This window comes from Macrobrachium nipponense, chromosome 17, assembly GCF_015104395.2.
Source record: "Macrobrachium nipponense isolate FS-2020 chromosome 17, ASM1510439v2, whole genome shotgun sequence".
Lineage (NCBI taxonomy): Eukaryota > Metazoa > Arthropoda > Malacostraca > Decapoda > Palaemonidae > Macrobrachium > Macrobrachium nipponense.
Genome location: NC_087210.1, coordinates 54,289,194 through 54,313,298, shown reverse-complemented (window position 1 = coordinate 54,313,298; position 24,105 = coordinate 54,289,194). Strand labels below are relative to the sequence as shown.

The window sequence follows — 24,105 nt, the reverse complement described above, 5'->3', positions numbered from 1 at the left end:
AGTCCTAGGTCAGTGTTCTTGGAGGACTTAAATGAAAATACTAAACAATGAAACTAGAATTATTCGTACCTGAGAAGGGTTGAATTCATTCTTCATTGACTCGCTATGAATGACATAACAGTTGGAATGTCGATTTTGTGCGTAGATGACATGGAGCTCCGTTGGACTACCAAGGGAACGTTCATCGGACATCATTAGGGTAATATCTGTCAGCTGTTAAGTGTGCCAAAAAGACATTGCACAGATGTGCTTAATGGCTGTGTGCTAGGTCAATGGTCCGTTCCTAGACATTGCACAACTGTAGTGAATGGCTGTGTGCTAGGTCAACGGTCTGTTTCAACCTTGTACATAGAAGATATGGAATGCCGTCAGACGCTACCAAGGCATTGTCCATCAAGATGTTACCTGCATGACAAAAAGGTATTGTACAGACATGCTGTATGGCCAAGGGCTAGGTCGACGGTCCGTACCCAGACGCAGCATCTTGAGATAGCCTTCTCCTTGAAACGATGCGTGTTCATCTACAGCCGTCAAGTCATGTATGTGTGTCCATGTCTGGCCGTGAAGAATCACATATGCAGACAAGCAATGATGAAAACTGTATGTGACACTGTCTGGGAGAAAGAGAAGCAAGCACAAACAAGGTACCTCCCCCTTGACAAGTCACAACCACTGACTGGAAGGCAAAAGGCATATGTAGGACCTCCTAGGAGAATGAGATATGAATGCCTTAGTTTTTTTTTGAAACTGGAGAAAGACGACCTCTCTCAATCATGAATAGCCAAAGGAGTATGTGCGCCTTGAGGGACATGTCCATTAACAACATCACAGTCATCACTTGAAATGTCTGTGGATGTGAACAACATCACTTCTTTCGAAGTCCTGGAAATGTCTGTGGATGTGAACAACATCACCTCTGTCGAAGTCCTGGACCTATCAGGCAAATGAGACTTGACATGAGAAGAACGTCTTGTAGGCAAACAAGGGACTTCTGAGAAGTAGAAGGGCAATGATCGTCTTCTACAGGAACATGTCTGCATATATGAAAGGGAGGCACATCCGTGAGAGGAAGGAGATGGCACAGCTCTTGGGAAACACGCCCATGGGGATTGCTTGTGTACATCGGAGGAAAGAGCAACAATCTTTGCTGGACATCATTGAATCACGGGAAGGCAATCATCTAATCTGGTCTTGTCCATGTAAATCTGGAACTAGGTGAATAAGTCACGAACATGTGAGCATCAAGGCGATAATGTCTATGATGGAAACATGTCCCCGAGTATCCAGAAAATCTCATGTCCAACAAAGGACACTGCATCTATTCTGGCTGGGGCATTGTAGAATCTTTACTGCTACTTCAATCTGGAGAGAATCATCGGATCTGAGTTCCAAAGAAAACTCATTTTGTTGCAAGCATTTTGAGAGTCTTGGATTTTAAAGAAATTGACGAACTCAGACAAGCTACCAAGTCACGAACAGGACAAAAGTCTGTTTCTCCCTCTACTCAAGTGTCCAAAGAAACAAGGGAGAAGATACTAATTCGGGAATATTCAGGAACTGGTATCGGTGACACCGGATACCTCTCCAACTTGCCAAATCCAAGGAAGTCATGGACCTTGAGCTCTGAGTTTCAGGTTCTTGAAGAGAAGCTCTCAACACGAAATAAACCCCAGCTTGCAGACCAGGGAGAACACATAGAAGGAGGCGAAGTTGTCAATTACGAAAGGTCCACTTCTTCGACTTCTACAGCAACTGGAGGGCCTCACCAGTAGCACGTGCTGGTGAAGAAAAGCTAAGAATTTCCCAAGAAACTCCCAACGCCTGAGGTAGCAGAAGATGCATTGCACTTCTCTTGAAATGCAGAGTTGATCAGTCAAACCTAAGTTGTCATAAGAACTAGCCATGATGTCACAGTTCCATCTATGACATCACAAAGCATAGTACTCTTACAAGAGCAGAAAATATTGTTTGTAAGAGCGGATTAATCATACTATATTCTAACAAAATTATAAAGACAAGTTTATTTCATATGACAAATAGGAGAACCAATGCGAACTTCATCAGAAGACAAAACATCAGAGGGAGACAAGACGCCACAGAAGCAGACGAAGCCACATCAGAAAAGTCGTCTGTTTAAGATTGGTACTTCTGAATGATGACATAAATTTAGCAAGTACCACATAGATGGGGCGCTGAGGCTTGAAAGGAACACACTGCTGTCAGGACTGACTGGGTACCAAACTCCCACCGTAGCACCAACGAGCATACCAATTAGTGAAGTGACAACTCTGGAAGAGGGAAGAGAATGTAGAGGGGCTCCCAAGATCTGAGCCGAACATGCTGCTGACTATCTTCAAGGCAAGAAGCAGGGCTGACGGCTGTAGAGCCTGAAAAGAAACAAATAATATGCCTTCCCCCTCCCCCTCAGGAAGAATAGAAACCTCCCATTTTGAGAGACGGAAAAGAAACATTTAGGTGTAAGGGAAGGGAGTGAACCATGCAACTCAACCCCCGATGACGGGAGAGATGAGACTAAAATCTGACTGGTCATGAACAAGTAGTTGGGACCATCACAGTTGGAGAACTTCTGCCATCAAAATTTGTGCTGGGGAAGTGGAGGAAAACTTCCATGTAAAGTAAGGTAAGGCTAATCCTTGCATATAACCCTTTTATGCAACACAAACCTATAAAGTCTCGAGTAAACCGAACTACACAAAATCTGAAAGACCAAAACATTACCATGTTCCCAGAAGTTGTGTTGTTGAAACAAAATATATTGTCTAACCAATAAAAATACATCATTAAACACACACCTAGAAGGTGTTAGAGAAATATGAACAATGATATAAAGGGAGAAAAAACTCCGCACTATAGCCTACTAAGTGGCAAGTCTGTAAATATATCATGGAAGAAGAAATAAAACATTGAAATGTCTTAACATAAGCAAATGTTTTTATATATCCCAAACAATATTTCAAATCATTTTGCTAACAAAGGAACAAGATGGATCTGGCCCTTCTTTCCCCAAAGGGGCAATATTCCCCCTTAGAGAGACAGGCCAGAATTATGCATAAGACAGCTGATGACAAAGTAGGAATAGGCCTGGAATCATTTTGCTAACAAAGGAACAAGATGGATCTGGCCCTTCTCTCCCCAAAGGGGCAATATTCCCTTAGAGAGACGGGCCAGAATTATGCATAAGACAGCTGATGACAAAGTAGGAATAGGCCTGGAAGCACATCTACCATAAGGTGCATCTGTCGTAGAGGAAGCCAGGAAGTGAGAACATGGGAATCATAAAGGCCTGGACAAATATGTTGACGCTCACAAGACTTTTTAGGCTGGATAGGAGAATACTATATGATAAAACAATGCAGGCTTAGGTAAGAAACCAGCTTGGGTAGGAGGAGAGCAAAGCAAATGTCCCCTCTCCAAGCCGGTTGAAGAAAGACTACTGCATCACTAGGTTCAAGGGAGGTCTCCGACTCTCTTCCACCTCAACTACGTATGGATGCCAGGTGCCACAGATTCCTTACATTTACAATTTGTTTATTTTTAACCAGTTTTCAGCTGGCACCAGAAGATTTATCATAATGTTGAGACCTGAGGTTTTTTAGCTATGAAAAATAAAAATTAATTCGAATTTTATCATTTTTCTCTCTATCTCAGATTGTTACATCAATTACCTACTTTCCAGGCTCTGCAGGTTATTCTTTACAGAAGTTAAAGTCAACCCTGTGGAAGGAGTAGCAGTATGCAGGTTATGGTCATCGTAGGTTATAGTATTCCACCTTAATGGTGCTTGGCTCACAGTACTGGTAACCTGATTTTACGATGCTGTACCCCCTGCTTATGGTGTCATGAGGGCTGTTTATTCCATTTATTATTATGATTTTCTGGTTTATGGCTTTTTTTGGGAACTGAACCCTTGCCATAAACTGGGGACTGCCTGCTTACTGGGTTCTCCATAGAGGAATTACCCTTTCAGTACTATGTATATACACCCCCACTAGTTACTTTAGCAAAATTCAGTTTTGTATATAGTATATGAAAAAGCCATCAGAAGTTTCACAGGTTTATATAGTAAAGATATCCAGAACCCTTCATAGTTTCTTGAGATGCACTGGGATGTGTTAGTAATGGATAAATGAATGTGAATGGCAGTTATATATAAGTCGTGTGAATTGTCTATCTTAACCTTACTTGGTTTTATTATTTAATTTCCAGGCTATAATATATGTGAAACCAGACAGATGATTTAAGTGATAAATTTTACATTCTTTCCTTACAATCTTTTTGTATTGCAGTATAGTAAAGAAGCACTGGTGACCCAGTATGAAGAGCAGTTGGAAAAACAAGAATTTGAAATTCAGGCCCTGAGACTTGAAGTGGATAGTCTTAAAAATGACCTAAAATTAGTCAAAAGTAGGAACAAAAAGTTGTGTGAGGTAAGCGTGTTTTTCATCTATCCAACAAGTTTTCATATACTTGTATAGTGATGCATATATACTTTTGACATTTCTGCACTATAAGGTAATAATTAATTCCTACCTTTTGAGTTAAAGAGTGTTTTTTTTTATAGGTTATATGTTCAGCTGAAATGAAATCGAAAGCTGAACTTGTTGTAGAACTAGATAAAATGTCCAAGGTTCGAGATGAGTTAACACAAGAAGTTTCAAATCTTTCTGCCCAGTTAGAGCAAGAGCGATCAAAGGTTAATCAGCTTACCCTTGATCTAAAAAAAACACAGGTAATGTTTGCGTTTCTCATATCACATTATTTGATTTTACATTGTGGTCAAGCAGAAACATGAAATTTTGAAATGGAATTTTATATATGTAACTTTCCAAGTATTTACATTGCTGCAGTTCTTATATTTTCACAGCAGCTTCAATTTTTAGAGAGTAAGTAACTGGCCCCACCCACTTTTGGGGAAGCATAGGTACAAAGCAACCAAAGTGCCCAATTCGTTTCTGCTGCTCATCAAGTGTACATTGTTCCTGGTAGGATTTTTCAAGACCTAGATGTAATGGCATTGGCTGTACCAGAATGGATAGAGAATGTTTTGCTTTTTCAGAAGAGGAAAGAGAGACTATAGTTCAGGCTTTCTATGGGACTGGCAGTCTTCAGCTGCAGAGAGAATACAATGACCAGTTTGTGCAACAAGCAGAAGTACAACAGAGAACAATGAAAAATCATGTATCACTGAGATCGATTTGTTTTTTGTACCACTTGCCAAAGGATAGTCAGGCTATTCCAGTTTTTAAAACCATGTTTCTGAATACCCTCAACATTTCAGAAAAAAACATTGAGGACAACTCTAAGTAAAAGGCAGTTTGCAGGCACTGTTGAGGAGAGGACAGGAGGGAGGCTAAAAATATTCTAGAAGACAAGCAAAGAGAGGGAATTCTGTAGCACATCAATAGATATCCGAGAACAGAGGCTCTTTACATTCGCCAAGATTACCTACATGCTAATCACAATAAACAGATAATTTATGAAACACTCAAAGAAGGGTATACCTCAAAAGGAGTTTTTGTATCTTATTCAAAGTGGATAGGAATCTTTAACAGTCCCCTTATTTAATTTCCTATAATCAGTGCAAAGTCTGAATTGTCCATTAGATTTGGGGACCAATATACATGGTGAAGCCCACCAAGTTATTGTCTAATAAATACTGAACTTCCCTTTTCAAAGTTTCTAGTTTAACTCTGTGGCTATAGGAAGATTGGCAAATTGGAGTGGTATTCAAGCAATATGTCATGGTGGACAGTAGAGCTACACTTAGGAATGTCAGTACTAATGTCTGGAAACTTTAGCAAGAGTCTTGTCAATGCTTGTTTTTGAGGTACATTTAGGTGAGAAAGATAAGCAAGCATCTAAAGATTTAAAAATTTCACAATTACAAAAATCCTTAAATGAAAAAATGAGATTGGTGTCATCACCATCAGAAGGATTCACCGTTTTGAGTGGAATGATACAGGGTTTAAGTAGGTTTACGTGAACTAATTGAGTTGGTCATTTTCTGTCTGGAGTATTGATTATGTAGTTTACTTTAGAGGTCCTACAAAGGATCTTCTAAGGTCCAGGAATAGGATGATACACTAAAACTTGATCGTCGGTTTTGAACTCTCTCACTTTTGCCTTCTTATATTGTATATGTGTTACATCTTCTGCTGGGGAGAAACTAAATTAGTAGCTACAATTTTATAACTATAAGTAAATTTCTTTTTCAAATCTTTTAAATACTGGTAAATATTTGTAGTTTCTTCTGGCTTCCTCTGCAAAATATTATCTTTTGCTGAACTTAATATAGTTCTTGGTTTTTGACCGAACATGAGCTCAAATGGAGATACCCCTGTGGGAATCATGAGATGTATATTTAAGTACATACATGAGAAGATCGAGGTCCTCATCCCAGTGCTGTGATGTTTCACTGATATACTTCCTTAGCAAACTTTTTATAGTCTAGTGTAACAAACTTTTTATAGTCTGGTGCATCCTTTCCAAGGCACCATTAGTCTATGGGTGATAAAAAGATAAGTAAACATTATGGATATTAACTTCATACATAGTTTGCTTGAAAAGATTGCTAGTAAAATTGGTACATACCTAGATCGCACTGTAGTTCTCTTGGGAAACCTAATAAGGTGAAGGTTTTCAACAATTGTCCAACAATGGTTTTAACACAGATATTTTTAATGGGAAAGGCTAAGGGAAGTGGTAGGACAAGGGACAGTCAAAATGTATTCATTACCCTTGCGAGTCTTTGGCAAGGGCCCAACACAATCAATAATTACCTTGTCAAATGGTGACTTTGGTACTGGAATGCTTTGAAGCGGTGCTGGAGGCATTTTCTCATTAGGCTTACCAGTGATCTGACAGTGGTGACAGGAAGCAATGAACTCCTTTATGTCCTTTCTCATTTCTGGCCAATAAAAATCCTCAAACAACCTCTTGTAGGGTTTATTCACTCCAAGATGAGATTCTGTAGAATGAACAAGGTCAAGCAAGGGTTTCCTTAAGGACTCTGGGAAAACAACCTGAAAACAGTCATGCCATGAATTAGATGTTGGAGCTTTGGGAGGCTTGTAATGGCGAAACAAAACATTTTTCTCCACATAAAAGTTAAGTTTTAGGGTTATCATTGGGATCCACTACTTGATCCCAGAGTGTTTTCAAACTTGAATCCTTCTGTTGGAGTACAGCAAACTGGTCTTTATTTATATCGAATCCTTCTTTTGGAGTGCAGCAAACTGGTCCTTATTTATTTCAACTAAACCAGAGCTTCTGTTATTCTGTCATTCTTTACCTTAGTAGGAGTATTAGTGCTGGTCGTTTTACTAGACGTTCTAGTGATTACCTGGGCTATTTTACCTGGCTTATTGGAGAGCTCATCGTTGATTACCACTTCAGTTGTTGTTACAATTAATTTAGGTTGAAGTACAGAGGATCCTGCTAGATCATTACCAATAATCATCTGAATAGGATAAGAGGGTAATGGTTTATGTAAGACAGTAACCTTTGCCTTACTTGTAAAATAAGGACAAGCAATATCTACCTCCACCTCGGGTAGAAGGCTAGTTGTGGTTAGGTCACTTACTGCTATGTACTCTTTCGTGCATTTTAAGTTGTCTTGACTGGCAGCCGAAATTATTGTCTGGGATGAAGCAGTCTCTCTCAAAATGGTGACAGATGAATCATTGTTTCACACAAGAATTCATTAAATAGCTCCAGATCATGTGAAGGAACAAAAGCATGACTATGTTACTGCACCTTTAGTTTTCTTTGACTTACCGTCAGTGCTTACTTCTGACCTCTGACATTTTGGACTGGGACAATTTTCTATGGAGTGTCCATCTTTTTTACAATAAGCACAACTAACCTGTTGAGATATAGGCAATGGGATAGTCTTTGAAAGATCTCTACTATTCTTGTGAATTCGATAAGTCGTCAGCTAAGCTAGCTGCTTTTAGTACTTCAGTTTCACCTTATAAATGTACATAAGTGGCAATATTAAAGGGAACTTTACACAAAAATTCTGCTGTCTCCCAAGAACTCCAAACATCAGAAGCTCCGTGCTAGACACTTGTCACCTGAACGTCCGGATAGGCGTTCTCCCACTCCCGAGAACCCAGTCTCGGGCATACTCCCATCTCCAGCGACCATGTGCCCACCACTGGCTCCCATTTTGACTGCTCTCGCTTCTGCACCTCTTGCTCCTGCTCCCATGATGACTGCTCCCACTCTCACGATGTCCGCTTCTGCACTTGGTAACCCACACCTGCCCCTTCCTTGGAGCTGCAACTCATGACCCTGTCTGCTTCAGGTCACATATCCCATTAGCAACAGCAGGCCATTGTTGTAGAATCAGATGACCCTTCTCTTGCTCTGCTGAAGAGCCAGCTAGCAGAGATCCTGAGTTTTGTCAGGAAAGCTCCTCTGTCGGGAGTTCCCTCTAAGACAGCCGACGACCTTTCACTGGTTTCTTTGGGAACGATGATGGGTCAGGACTAGGCTCAGTTGTCTGCTTACAAGGCTTTACTCATTTCCTTTTAGAGAGCTATCGGGGGTTCATCACTTTTACTCTGGCATCTCCTGCCCCTTCGTTCCTGATGTCTGAGAGTCAGTGGGAACTCACTCTCCTTCCCAAGATGGTCATTTCCACCTCCTCCAGGAAGGCTCTTAAGGTGGTCAAGGAGTGGCTCTCGATGAAGAGAGAGAGCAAGGAAAGGCAACGTTGACTTATCCTCTCTCGCACCTTATCAAGAGGTACCATAGGCCTTACGACACCAGAGAAAGCTCCTCCTTGGGAGTCGCTATCTCCTCCCAAAGGGACTTTAGTCTCATCGACTCTCCATGCCTTGCAGCCTTCGTCACAGCCAGAGTTTTCTTCTAGGCAGAGCTGGACCACCTCATCAAGAGCTTGCTCAAGATATTTGAGGTGTTCAGCTTCCTCGACTTGATGGTGGGCACACTCGCCAAGAAGGTAGAGAACACCACAGAGATGGTTGACTCCATTTCTACAGACCTTTTAAGTGTGCTTTTGTGCACGGATAAGGCCGTCCAAGATGGTGTGGCAGAGCTTGCGTCACTCTTTACTCATGAACTGCTGTTCTTTTGCATGTAAGGAAGTTATAGCCTCGCAGAAGGTGGCTTTGCTTTACGTACCTCTGGACCCCTCCCATCTCGTCCTGCAGGCCATGGTAGAGCAAATTGCTACAGAACTGTATAAGTCGACTTAGGACCTTCTGACTCAATCGTCACATTCCAAGCTTTCTTTGTCGGTGCCCTTTTGTCTGAAGTTCGTCTCTCCACTCCAACAGCACCTGTTTAGTGCGAAGAGACCCCAGTCTCATTCTAGAGCCTGCTCCAACCTGTGCTTCCACTTAAAGTCCGTCAAGAAGCACTCCATCGCCAAGTCTCAACCAAAGTAGTGCTTCGTGCCCCAGTGGGAGCCAGGCTCCTCGAGTTCTGGGAGTGGGCTCGCAGAGGAGCAGAGCCATGGATTGTCAGAGTATTAAAGGAGGGTTACTGCATCCCTTTCTCGGAGACCCCTCCTTTAGTCTCCTCGCCCATCGCATTGACAGCATACTTGAAAGACTTGGCCCTTTCGAAGGAAGTATCTTCCTTCCTTCTCAAGAAGGCCATAGAAGAAGTAGTAAGAGGTCCATTCCCTGGGGATTTTACAATTGAGAGTTCATAGTTCCCAAATCATCAGGAGGGAATAAAACTCTGAACCGAAGTGGTGCACTTCCTTTTGTTGCCTCAAACTTTACAGCTGAATTGTATGGCATCCTAGTAGCACTGGAACATATTACGACACTCCCAGTGTGTAGCTATACAATATTTTGTGACTCCAAAAGTGCCCTACAGTCCCTGGAAGTCTTTAATACTGATCATCCCTTGGTGTTGAAGATCTTGCAGTGGATTTTCTTGCACCAAAATAGAGGCAGCATTGTTTCATTTTGTTGGGTTCCTGCCCATGTGAACATATCGGGAAACAAAGAGGCAGATAAGCTAGCCAAATCAGCAGCGCAAACTTTGGTACCGAGAAAATGCCCTGTTCCATATCGTGATACATTCTTTGATATATGGAAATCTGTCCAGCATTTATGGGCACTTCAGTGGGATAGAGTAGGCCCCAACAAAATGAAAGAAATTACTAGACAGACACACCCTTAGAAATATGACCTAATACCAAGGAAGTGGGAGGTTGTATTGTGTAGATTACGTATTGGCCATACGCGTTTAATTCACGGCTATGTGATGGATGGGGAGAATGAGCCCTACTGTGACGATTGCGTAATTCCGCTGACTGTTAGGCATTTGCTGGTTGAGTGAGTGTCCCAGTCTAGTGGAACTTATGAATCGTTTTTTTAGCTTATAGTAGTGAAGCAGGTGGTAATTATAGCATGGCAAAACTGTTGGGAGAAAGCATGTGTGCTAATAACGTTATCTCTTTTATCAAAGAAGCTGGTCCTCTCAAATATATCTGACAGCTGTGCTGTCTTAGTATATACTTTTTTTTCCCCTATTTTATTTTTTATTGTTATTTATTCAGATTAATTAACAATTCTTTTTATTAGAATTTTATTTGATCAGAATTTTATTCTTATTTTTATCAAATTTATTAAATTTTTAAAAATCAAATTTATATGTATATATTTAAAAAAAAAAAATAAAACTTAAAATATATTTATACAGGCGGCCCGCGGTTAACGGCGCAATCACTCAACGGCGAATCGGTTTTACGGCGGTCGTCAAAAATATTCATTAAAAAAATAAGGCATTTTAAAGGTATCTTTACGGCGCAAATTTCAGTTAACAGCGCCGCTAGTGCCGTTGCCTAACGAGTCCATACATATGTAGAAATGCCGTTCAGACCATAAAGGTTATGCAAATTATATTAACAAATTTTATGGGGAGGTATTAGGGTAAAATATATGCCTCTGACGCTGTTCTATGCCGAAAATATCGAGTTACATAAGTGCAAATTTAGCTATGAATGTGTCGATTCATAAATGTTCATGCTTTTGTTTAAAATGTGTATGAAAATGTATTACGTGAAAGGCATTTTTATTTCTGTACAGAAATATGATACAAAGGCAGCTTTTGAAACTGCCCTTCACGTTATCAAACACGATATTTTTTCATGTTCTTTCTTGTAAGCCGCCGCCTGCCGCTCTTCCGAAAATATCGATTTAAAAAAAGTGCAAATTAGCAATCGATGTGTCGATTTTATAAATGTTTATGCTTTTATGTTTAAAATGTGTATGAAAATGTATTACGAATAGGGTATTTTTATTTCTGTGCAGAAATATAATAAACAGGCAGCTTTTGAAACTCCCCTTCAAGTTATCAACTACGTTGTTTTTTTTATCAAGTTCGTTCTTGTATGCCGCCGTCTGCCGCTCTTCCGAAAATATCGAGTTACATAAGTGCAAATTTAGCTATGGATGTGTCGATTCATAAATGTTCATGCTTTTGTTTAAAATGTGTATGAAAATGTATTACGTGAAAGGCATTTTTATTTCTGTACAGAAATATGATACAAAGGCAGCTTTTGAAACTGCCCTTCACGTTATCAAATACGATATTTTTTCATGTTCTTTCTTGTAAGCCGCCACCTGCCGCTCTTCCGAAAATATCGATTTAATAAAAAGAAGTGCAAATTAGCGATCGATGTGTCGATTTTATAAATGTTTATGCTTTTATGTTTAAAATGTGTATGAAAATGTATTACGAATAGGGTATTTTTATTTCTGTGCAGAAATATGATAAACAGGCAGCTTTTGAAACTCCCCTTCAAGTTATTAACTACGTTGTTTTTTTTTCAAGTTCGTTCTTGTATGCCGCCGTCTGCCGCTCTTCCGAAAATATCGAGATAAAAAAAGAGTGCAAATTTAGCGATCGATGTGTCGATTTTTCAAATGTTTATGCTTTTATGTTTAAAATGTGTATGAAAATATATTACGTAAAGGTATTTTCATTTTTGTACAGAAATAAGATACAAATTAAGGCAGCCTTTGTAACTACGCTCCACGTTGTCAGGGGATGGTTTTTCATGTTCGTTCTTGTCCGCCAGTTCCGAAAAATGCATTGTGTTATTTTATTAATTATGCATCTTTTCCATAAATCCTTTAAAAAGTTATACATTATTTCACTGTATCCAAGAATATTGTATGTATTCTCATATTATTGTATTTTAAAATACTACGGCAAACTTAAGCCCGTATTCCGCAGAGCGGCCAATGTTGTGGTTTGAAATCAGCTGATGAATACGAGTTTGTTTCACCATAACGCAATTCTGAGCGAATGCTCTTGCTTCTAGTTAGCATAAACGAATATCTATATACTTGACTTATATGAGACAAAGTTATTTTTCCTTATACAGCGTGTTTTTAGGTGGAAATATTTATTGAATATGTCTCGTTGTGAATGTGAACTACTATTTTTTTTCGTTAACAGATTATGTTGGCGGCATGTTTATTGCGTAAAAAATTACGTGATTCCGTTCGCAATAATCCTTTATATCATCGTAATACGAACTTTACGTTATTATCTTATATCGGCGTGAAACCAACAGTAAAATGTGTTCTTTCAAGCACAGTAGTTTTGATTAAAATGATTTTATCCCAATTTTATCTACAGTTGTGTGTGATGGCAGACGTTTACTGCAGTTTTATCCTTGTTGCCGATGTACGATAATAGTCATTAGCAGCTTGAACAGTTTTCTCAGCTTCAGTTATAACTAGGTTTAAATTTAACGGTATATTTCCCGGTTGATCTTTAATCTATATTGATCTCTGATCTATAGCGAATAAAGTTATTACATTAAGATATCTCAGTTCTATTCTATACATAACGCCATTTATAACAAATACGGCAATGTTGCACTGTAGTACGATGATCGAAATACAAGCCAAACAGATGTTATCCAGTTCGGTTGTACTTAGAAAAAAAAAGTCGTTTTCTCGTTCGGTTGTTCATGGTTGTACACGTTCACGCAACGAGTATAACGTTAAAACCATACTTTCATCATTCTCTTTTGCTGTTATTGAACTTATGTAACTAGAAGATGGATAAAGTTAGGCCATTGTAATTTGATCTCTCATAAAATCGGACTATTGTAAGACTAATGATCATAACCTGAACACTACAGCTACCTGTACACTGTATAAACTTTATTTTATCTTTACATACTCTAGATACCGACATGTACTGTACAGTAAATTCTATAGTACTATTCTGCATAAATATAATTTTACTTATTGCGCCGTTGTGGGATTACGGCGCCTTTGACTGGTCTAGAGTTTCGAAAGAAGGTGTGCGGCGGCCGTAGGCTTTAAAATCGCTCAACGTCGAAAATCGCTTGGCGTCGGTGGCCAGGAACGGAACCCCTGCCGCTAACCGAGGGCCGCCTGTATGTATCTCTTTAAAAAAAAAATAAAACTTATAATATATTAAACAAGATTTTAAATAAAGTTAAAAGATCACACTTAGTATTCGGCGTCGGTGACCCTGGTAGTTGTGACACCAGAAAACCCACAATCATTCAACCCTGCTCCCTCGTAGGCCCTCCTGATGGTCTCCCTTAAACAGAAGGAGATGCTGTTTTATGTGACCGCCCTCTTCTCATGCCTGGTAGAGACAAAAAGGTTTTGAATACCGGGCGGAGTCCTTCCATTCTGTTGAGATATTTCCTCACCGCCCTGACTTGGCAGAGGAGCAGGTCCTTGGGATCCGCAGACTTCGGAAGAGCTGGAATAGAGAACTCCACGAACCGCTCGTCTATCACTGACGGGTTCTGGGTCTTGGCTACTAAGGACGGCACAAATTTGAAAGTTAGTTCTCTCCAACCCCTTGAGTGGGACATCTGGTAGGAGTGGCCATGAAGCTCCCCCACACTCTTGGAGGATGCTAAAGCCAAGAGGAAGACAGTCTTGAGTGTGAGTTCTCGATCTGTGATATCCTTGAGCAACTCGAAGGGTGGCTTTCTCAGGGACCCGGAAGAGTATGTCTGTTCAAATCCCCTAGTAAGTAGGGAGATGTCCTTTGAATTCCCCAGGTCTATGCCTCTTTGATAAAAGACCTGGCTCAAGGCCGCCCTGACTCCTTTGATAGCTGCAACGGGGAGCCCTTTGTCATCCCTCAGATGGACTAGGAATTCCGTGACATGGGGAATCTTGGTTCGTAGGGGTCCAAGTTCTGTCCCTTTCACCAGGTCCTGAAGAGCTTCCACTTCGCTTGGTAAACCACTGCGGAGGACTTCCTAAGGCATCCCGACATGCGGGAGGCCACCTTGCGTGAGAACTTCCTCTTGTTCAGGAGGAGCTTGATAGCCTCCACCCGTGAAGGCAGAGAGCGTCCAGGCCGTCATGAAACCTCTCGAAGTGGGGCTGCCTCAGAAGGTCCGGCCTTCGGGGAAGTTCCTTGGGTTCTTGAATGGACATCTCCAGGAGATCCGGGAACCAGTCCCTGTCGGGCCACCTTGGGCCTATGAGGGTTATGACCGTGGCTTTGGATGTCTGGAGTTGATTTAGGACCTACCTGAGGACTCTGAAAGGGGGAAAGGCGTAGAGGTCTAGTCCATTCCAGGGGGTGCTGGAACGCGTCTTCCCACACCACTGCCGGGTCCGGGACTGGGGAGCAGAACACCGGTAGCTTGCAGTTTAGGCTCGTTGCGAACAAGTCCATGGAGAGGGAGCCCCCACCTCCTGATCAACTCGCCCGCTACTGCCGGGTGTAGGAACTATTCTGCCCCTAGGACCTGGCCTTGTCTGCTGAGTCCATCGGCAATCACGTTCCTTTTTCCCAGAATGAACCTTGCTGACAGGGAGATCCCGGCATTCTCCGCCCACTCCAGAACGGTCCCCGCCAGCTCACACAGGGGTCACGATCTCAGACCCCCCAGCTTTTTGACGTAAGCAGCGATGGTGGCGTTGTTGCACATGAGGTGGGCTCCCCAGCCCTCCCTCGATGCGTCTGTGAAAAGGAGCATCTCCGAAGGGACGTCCGCCAGCTGAACCCCCTGCCGGACGTTCGTGTCGCCTAACCACCAGTGAAGGGCCTCCGCCATCGACTGAGAGGGCTCTATCATCTCCTATGAATTCTTCCCATCCAAGGCCCATCCGTCCTTCAAGTTCCACTGGACGGGCCTCATCTTCAGCCTTCCCTGGGGTGGCCTATCAGCCTCTGCCACTCTTGAGCTGGTTGGGGCGTGTCTGTCAGGAAGGGGGTCGCTACGTCCTTGAAGTTGGAAATTGTTCCTCAAGACAGGAATGCCCTGGCTCTTACTGTATCTAGGTCCATTCCCAAGTACACCATCGTGTTGGTGGGCTCCAGGTGTGACTTCTCCCAGTTCAGGATGATACCCAGACGAGAGCAGAGGTTCAGGAGTTTGTCCCTCTGCTCCCTTAAGCGATCCTTTGAGGAGGAAAGGGGTAGCCAATCGTCCAGGTACCTCAAGAGACGCATGCCCCTCTTGTGGGCCCAGGCGGACACAAGGGAGAATATCCTTTTGAAAACCTGCAGTTCCATGGACAGGCCAAAACAGAGGGTCCTGAACTGATACATCGCTTCCTCCCACCTTACGCGGAGGTACTTCCTGCTGGAGGAGTGTCAGTACTGGGATCTGGAAGTATGCATCCTTGAGGTCAAGGGACAGCATGTAGTCCCCTTCCCTCAAAGGCCGCCAGAACAGAGCGAGGGGTCTCCATCTTGAGTTCCGTGTTGAGGATGGATAGGTCGATTACCGGTCTCCACCCCCCGACGCCTTCGCCATCAGGAATAGGCGGCTGAAGAATCCCGGGGAGTGGGTAATCACTCGCTGGAGGGCTCCCTTCTCCATTAGAGACAGGACCTCCAGCTGAAGAGCCTTCCCGTGACTGGGGATCCGGGGGATGAAAGCCCCAGTGTCCGGCTCCTCCATCAGGGGAGGTTTTCTGTCTCGGAAGGGGATTCGGTAACCATCCCTGAGGACCTGGACGGTCCAGGGATTGGCTCCGAGATCCTCCCAGCCCCGCCAATGATTGGAGAGGCAACCCCCCACCCGAGGTGTCAAGTCGGGTAGGAGGCCTCGCCTCCTACTTCCTCCTGGGAAAGTGACTGCCCTTCCCTCTGTGAGAGGGCACCGATCTGGCTCTAAAATCAGAGGAGGGGGCTTTAGCAGTCCTGGAGGAGGGCTGAGTTCTCTGATGGCCCCAGCCTCCTCCAGAAGGTTCTGACATACCCACGGGGTCCCTCCCCCCCAGTCTGGGTCCTTGTCTTGGCTTCTGTGCATCCAAGCTATGCCTTAGCACTGGTTGCCTGACCGAGGACAATGCCCTGTAGACGACTGAGTCCTGGTTGGCCTTCCTCCAACGTTTGATGGGTTCCTCTACCAGGTGATCCGGGAAAAGAGATTTGCCTGACACTGGAGCGTTCTGGAGAGCCTTCGCCTCCCTGTCCAGGAAGCCCCTCGGGAGGCGAGTGAGAACTGAGTCTCTGCATCTCAGGACCCAGTTCGTCCATTGGGTCAGAAATTGGGTGGTCAGGAAGTCCAGGGACTTTTCCCCTTACAATACCAACTCCTTGAAGGCAGCCAACTCGTTCTCGTCCTGCAGGTCGTGTTCTGTTGCAAAGCTGGTGACCGCACCCGTCCAGTGGTCCAACCACGACGCAACGTGAATGGAGGTCCACGTCGTGGACTCCATAGCCATGGCCTCCTGTTGGGAGAACGCAACAGGCCCCGTCAATAATTTATCTCCCGAACAGCCTGGCAAGAGGGCTGTGAGGTGGCCTTCAACCGTCTTCAGGGCTAGGTACATGATCTCTGGCGCATACAGCTTCCTCTGCCTGGCTTTGGCAGTTGGGATGAGCTTCAGTGAGTCCAGGGCTCTCAGGGAGTTCTTGGATCTTGCCACCACTTCCTCCACTTGTACCAGGGCCTCGGCTGAGTAGAGGTCCTGGAGGAGGGAAAGGGAAGATTTAGATTCCACTCTCCTTTCCCCCCCCCCCCGAAAAGGCGGTCTACTGCCAAGAGCCTCCTTGGAGTTGGTGGGGGGGGGGGGGGGGGGGGGGGGGGGTGGGGGGGGGGGGGGGGGGGGGGGGGGGGGGGGGGGGGGGGGGGGGGGGGGCACGGGCTTCCACCAAACTGTTCTGCTCCCAGATCAACCTGAGCACCCTACAGAATGCTGAGCCCTCGTCCGTGGCCCCTTGGCCCTCCAGGAAGTTCTGCAGGCTGTTGAGCACGAAGGCATCCTCCTCCAAGTCTTCTTGATACGGACAGTCCCGCCACCGGTTGCGGGGACGGGGGAAGAGTGGGCTGCTGGACAGAACCGGCACATTCTACTTCTAACTGTGGCAGCTCCAGGGGTGAAGGGCCTGCCCAAACTGGAGGAGCCGTCATGGGCCACCTCCCGGATGAAGGGGAGCCCCGCTGGGGGATGCACTGGAGCAGAGCGCTCCGCTCCTTTTGCGTGGCAGGTGGGAGTGGAGGTCCTGAACAGGAAGGAGTTGATCGGTAGGAGCGGAGGCCGTTGGGGCCACCGGAGCCAACATGGGAACCATCAAAGCTGCAGGGAAACACCCCTGGGATGGGGGAGGACCCATCAATGGAGCAGTGCACTCGGGAGCCGACCTCGGGGACCGGGAGGTCTGCAAGTGATGATGTCTACTGCGCAAGTCATCCCGGCTACAACGGTGAGATCTGGACCTACGATCTTGGGAGGAGGAGAAAGATCGACCTCGACTCCTCCCGTAGCGTCTCCTTGAAGATCAGTAGGAGAAACTACCTGACGACGATCTTCTTTCCATTGAGCTGCGTCTCCTCTTGTCTCTTCTGCGGCGGCCCCTGTTCCGGGGTGATCCGAGCGAAAGCAAACGGGGAGGGTCTCCCCCCGGGAGCTCCCTCTGCTAGCAAGAGACTCCATCCCCGTGGGGGCCCAAAACAGGAACACCTCCTCCTTTAGGGGGACCTACCCGGCATACGGGGAGTGCCCGACCAGGGGCCAGGGGGGGACACCCAAAGAATCCGCCGGCTCCCGTCCTCTACCTGGAAGATCCCCCCCTCCCCTCCAGGGAGGTGACTGGGAGCACGGAGGAGGAAGAGGAGAATCCCACGGGGATCACCGGGAACCGACCAGCGCATTCCATGGCTGGCAGCAAGCTCTTGGAGGTGCGTAGCACTGCAACCAGCGTGCCTCGCAGGCCACTAGGAGCCCAGCACTCCTGCAAAAAAGATGAACTGTCCGCCGGTACATCTCTCACCACAACACTCCTCAGGTCCCGTCATTTGTGGGGACCGGGCAAAGGACTCGCCTAGGGGGAACACTCCTGATGCTCTGCCGGGGAATCCTGAGAGAGAGCAGGTGATGGCGAAGGGCCTCCTGGGCCACGGCTCCTACTCCGCGGAGCCTCCGAGGAAGCCTTCTTGTCCGGAGAACAAGATTTCTTCTTGTGCTTGGTAGAGGCCAGATCCCGTTAATGATCCAACCACGCGGCACACTCACCATGTGGCTTCCCGTGAACAAGGGCGACTCCGACACTGTTACATAAAGGGCAAAAGGAAGGACCCACAGACCCTGCCCTCCAGACCTGGGCAACGCCGTTGCAATGAAGCTTCCGTAAGCACCGAAAGACCACACGTACACGGCACACACACCACACGGGGAAAGACAAAGGGAAACTGGCTGGTAACGGATGACGAGCTGGAGCGTGTTAACGCTACAGCGACCAGGAAAGGACTGCAGGTCAGAGGTTGTGATCTTCGACCCTGGGGCATACCTGGCGGCTGGGGGTCTGGAGGGAATAACCAGTTTTTTTCTGGTCAGCACCATATTGACATCCAGGATTCTCCTAAGTAGTTCGGGGTAAGTATACGCCATCAGAACAAATTTTCAATTCTTCTTCAGGTCAGTTGGGACAGGAAGACTCAACCAGTTAATTCAATCATTTTTCCTATCACATAGGAGATTAAATCACATAGGAGATTAAATCAGACCTCAAATGGTGGCTACCAGAAAGAAAGTATTCACAGGGAAGATCCCTTCTGGCCCCCAAAACCTGACCTGGACTGAACTCGGATGCTTCAGATCTGGGCTGGGAGCCCTCCTAGGGTCTCTTGAGGTCTCTGGGACCTGGTCTCCAGAGGAAATGAAGCTCCACATCAACGTCAAAGATTTTAAGGCCATTCACCTGGGCCTATGTCAGTTCTCCATGTTCGTGTACAACAAGACGGTGGTTGCACATGCAGACAACACCACGGCCTTGTCTTACATAAAAAAACAGGGGCACACACTCCTTTTCTCTCTGTCAGATGGCATGAGAGCTACTCCTGTGGGCTCATCAACATCAAGTAACACTCATCACCCACTTCATTCTAAATCCCATGGCAGATGAGTTGAGCCAGCACAGGCCAGCGCTTCCCACCGAATGGACTCTGGATGACGGAATTTGTTCCGACTTGTGGAGATGGTGGGTGAGATCCCTAATAGACTTGTTCGCAACATCAAGAAACAACCACCCTCCTCTCTTTGTTTCCCCAGCCCTGGACCCTCGAGCATGGGCGACGGATGCACTGCTGATTGATTGGTCGAGGCTGGATCTTTACGCATTCCCTCCCTTCAGCCTGGTCAGGGAAGTTCTGTACAAGTTAATCTCCCACAGCAACGTCTCAATGACTGGTAGCTCTGTTCTGGCCCAAGAAGGAATGGTTCCTGAACCTTTTACGTCTTCTGGTGGACTTCCCACGACTGCTCCCCCAAAGACCATGGCTACTCAGACAACTGGACTCAAGAAGGTACCACCAAGGGTTGTCCATGCTCACTCTGACAGGCTTCAACTGTCAGGAAACTCGTCGGAGCAAAGGGATTTTCAAGAGTAGCTGCGGAAGCTGTTTCAAGGTGCAAATGCCAGTTTACTAATAACGTCTACCAGTCAAAGTGGGCAGTCTTCCGTAGAAGGTGCTTCAGACATCACATTTCGTCTTCTGAGACATTTGTAACCCAGATCGCTGATTTTCTCATGTATGTAAGAACCTCTAAGAACCTGTCATGCTCTACGATTAAACATTACAGTGGCCTTCTTTCCTCTAATGAAATTTTTTTATACTTATTAAAAGCAGCAGTAGTCAACAGTGGTTTCCTGGAACCTGGACATAGTATTGAAGTAGCGTATGGGCCCTCCTTTCGACCCTCTCAAGTCCACCTCTCTCAAGGATGTTTTACGTTTAAACACTGTTTTTAGTAGCATTAGCTATGACTAAACGAGTAAGCTAGCTACATGAGATTGATAGGAAAGTCAGATTCTCACAAGGCGATGCGGTCTGCTCCTTCACCTTGGGCTTCCTAGCCAAGAACAAGGATCCTAATAAGCCATGGCCTCGCTCTTTTCGTATAAGGAACTTAGCAGGTATCCTGGGCTCGGACGAAGAAGAAAGAGCTCTGCCTTGTCAGAGCACTAAGGTATTACCTGGAGAGAATGGAAAAGATCAGAGGATCCTTAGGTAACCTCTAGTGTTCGGTCAAGAATCCTTCCCGTCCGCTTTCCAAGAACGGCCTCTCATTCCATACCAGAGATCTAATATCTGAAGCTCATTCCTGGATATAGATGGAATCGCTTCCCTTGCTAAAAGTGAGAGCGCATGAGGTCAGAGCTGTGGCCACCTCTCTCTCCTTTAAACATAACTTGCCTCTCTCAACAATATTTCAATCAATCAACGTTGTTTGAAAATTGCAGTACCCTTGGCTTGTTGGTGGTGGTTAGCATGGTATTGGGTGAGGGAGCATAGGAGAGACACGATTTCTTTCCTATCTCTTTTCCTTGTGTCAAGGACATTGAGTAATGGAGAGTCGGGGGGTTTACCTAGTACCTGGAAGACCCACCAGCCATTTGGTTGTTTAGTGTCTTTATTGTTTTGTGTGTGTAATAATGTAAGGTTACAGGTTGTTTCTCTGGTCTTGGACCCAAAGGCATGAATATTTTATCTTAAGTCTTGTCAGCGGTCAGGCAGATCCCCCACTACATCTCCTGCTGTAGCTCTCTTACCAGGTAGCCAGTGACAAATACCGAGTCAGTGTTAGCCATTCCTTTAGTTCAATATAATATTCTTTTAATGCATTGAGTTAGTTCAGTCCATTTATCACACACCCCTTGCAATGTGGGATTCAGCTAAGTAATTACTTGGTAAGTTACTTTCATAAAAACGATATATTTATACTTAACAAGTAATAATACTGATAAAATAATACTCCACTAGGATATCTTTCTCGAGGCCAGGAGGGTGAGCAGGGGCATTGTCCAACAACAACAGCAGACATTTCAGAGGGAGGCGCTTCTTTTCCAAAAATTTCTTAACTGTTGGGCCGAAACACAGATTTACCCACTCGGTGAACAAAAGTCTCACTACCCAGGCTTTCGCATTAGCCCTCCACATCACTGGAAGCTTCTCCTTTAGCACTTTGTGGGCCTTGAAGGCTCAAGGAGTCTATGATACACAAGTAGGGGCTTCACCTTGCAATCCCCACTGGCGTTCAAACATAGTGCGAGCGTAACCCTGTCTTTCATAGGCTTATGCCCGAGTAGCTTCTTCTCTTCCTCCATGATTTACGTCCGACAAGGCATTTTTATCCAAAAAAGGTCAGTCTCATCACAGTTGAAGACTTGCTGAGAACAGTAGCCTTCGTTGATCGTCATCTCGTCGAACGTCTTAATAAAGGCTTCGGCCGGTTTCGTGTCTTAGCTGGCCGCCTCCCCATGCCGCACTACCGAATGGGTGCCAGTCTGTTTCCGGAATTTTTCAAACCACCTATGAGAAGCCTTGAAGTCTGGGTTTGGCGTCGATGTCCCTTTTCCTCCATCGTCTTTGGCCTAGGCAATCAAATCGCCGAAAATAGCACCGGCCTTGTGGCAGATTGCCGTCTCGGTTATCGTATCACCAGCGATTTCTTTGTCTTTTATCCAGACAAGAAGCAGCCTCTCCATCTCGTCGTGCATGTGGCTCCTCTTGCTAGACAAGATAGACACGCCCTTGGAGGTTGTAGCTGCTTTGATGGCTTCCTTCTGCTTAAGGATGGTGCCTATCATCGACGGATTTCAGCCGTATTCCTTAGCGATCGCACTCAACCGCATGCCAGCTTCATATTTTTTAATGCTCTCCATCTTCGTCTGCATAGAAAGCATCCTCCTGTTTCTGTGAACTTCAGCAACTTTCTTGGTACCCAAGACTACATATATACTGTACGTGATTAAGTTATGTAGTATACATATGTACTAAAGTTATCACACAACACGATAAAATAGTACTACAACGAAATCACAAACGATGCTGCTTCGGAATGACCGAAGAACGCCTCTACGTAGATGCACGATGGGAGAGATGCTGACTATAATAGGAGAGCAGGTTCTTATGGCGATGACTAGCATCAGGAACCAATGGGAGAGCGGGAGGATGGTGGCGAGTCTACTCAGTTGATGGCGCACAAGTTTTAAAATTGTTATCGGTGGCCCGGGCAAATCTCAGGACTTTACAGCAACAACCTTTCGTAACCTGAACTATTTTTGTATGTAGAGCCAAAAAAATCTTCGTATTTGCTATTGTAACTTGAATTTTTCGTAAGTTGAGACTTTCGTATGTCGAGGTACTACTGTACAGCATTAAGGCTAAAACATTAAGAAAACATAAGCTCTAAGAAATAAAACCTGCACATTTATTAGTGCCTGATCAAAGAAAATGTTATAGAGTTTTTATGTTATGCTTGTTGAATTGTATTACTTTTATATTAATTTTATTAAGAATTTCATTTGGAGATACCAACAAAAAACTTTTTTTTATGATTATTCTAGTGAATGATGGAGCTTAGCAAAATTTTGGTTTAATTAATTTTCTAGCAGAACATCTTTGCTAAAAGGAATTTAGTAATAAGACTAATACTATAGCTATGTTCAAGTAATCTCTGTGTGCCATAATTTTATTACATGTGTTTAATTGTGAAGGAAGTTTAAGCCACCATAAATATGTTAGAATTAGTTGTCTCATAAATTTTATTATTTTGCGAGTCCAGTTATGTTAAATGTCATTCAAATTTCATCCAGTATTCTGGTTAAATTATCACTAAACAATGAAAAATTTAACCATGGACTTTTGATGTCAGGTAGCATTGAGGTGACTTCTGGAGGGCATTGGTGGATGGATTAATTGTCACCCTTGAAAGTAGGGACTGTTCAGAAAGAATTATCATTAAACCCATTCTACATAGAATTCAAGTATAAATGTTGGCCTGCTTTTACTTGCGCCTTTTTCATTATTTACGTGCAGCATCATTCATTGTTATAACAATAGTATATGTGATTAGAAAGTAAATTCATCTTTTTTTGTGACACCTAAAGAATTATATTTTTTGTAAATGTATTTAAAAAAGTTCTGTTCACCACACATGATTCTGAATATACACTTTTCTTGTTTTTAATTTTTAAGCATACTGTGTTTCAATAATTCAGTTTCAAAATAAGATTGATTGTATCATGCAAATAAATTTACAATTAGGTGCAAATGATAAGTAATATATCTAAGCTCGTAATTGTTAAGCCAGAACTGTTGTTTTACTATAAGGTAAGTTTTATATCCCCAAGATTCTCAGACTAATTTATATTTAATATTTTTATTTTTTATTTCAGGGCAAGAAAAAGCAAACTGGAGAAGCTAGTAGCAAAGACTAATTGATATGTTTATATCTGTTGAAGCAGGTTTTTCCAATTCTTTTTTACTGTTTATAAATATATTATAGAGTCATAAATAGAACTTTTATTTGATACAAAGGACTTGGTTCAAGGAATTTGAAGTATTACAATTTGGGTCACTTTTCAAAAGCATACATAACAAAATTGACTACATTTGTCAAATGGCAGTTCTTTTATCACAGTATGAAATTTGCAGTGACACTCATTTGCACCAATTTTTTGAAGGTGAGTGAATGTAATCCATTTAGTTAACCATTTCCTATGGAGTAAGAGGATTGTATTTAAGGCATTTTTTCTTGATTCATGCAGTGTATAATGTAGCCAAAAAGTACAAATATATATTATTAATGAAATAGCATTAACTATTTTATTTGTCATTGTACT

At 43.9% G+C, this 24,105-nt stretch overlaps 1 protein-coding gene across 1 annotated transcript in view; it reads left to right on the top strand.

Annotated features, from left to right (window-relative positions):
* The window catches only part of LOC135195909 (G kinase-anchoring protein 1-like), a 230,113-nt gene extending 206,331 nt beyond the window's left edge, over positions 1–23,782 (top strand). Inside the window, exons 6-8 of the mRNA XM_064222416.1 lie at positions 4,308–4,448; positions 4,583–4,750; positions 23,659–23,782. Of these exons, the coding sequence (XP_064078486.1) occupies positions 4,308–4,448; positions 4,583–4,750; positions 23,659–23,700 (351 nt within the window). The 3' untranslated portion in view covers positions 23,701–23,782. The remainder of the gene's footprint in view (positions 1–4,307; positions 4,449–4,582; positions 4,751–23,658) is intronic.
* Positions 23,783–24,105: the final 323 nt, after the last annotated feature.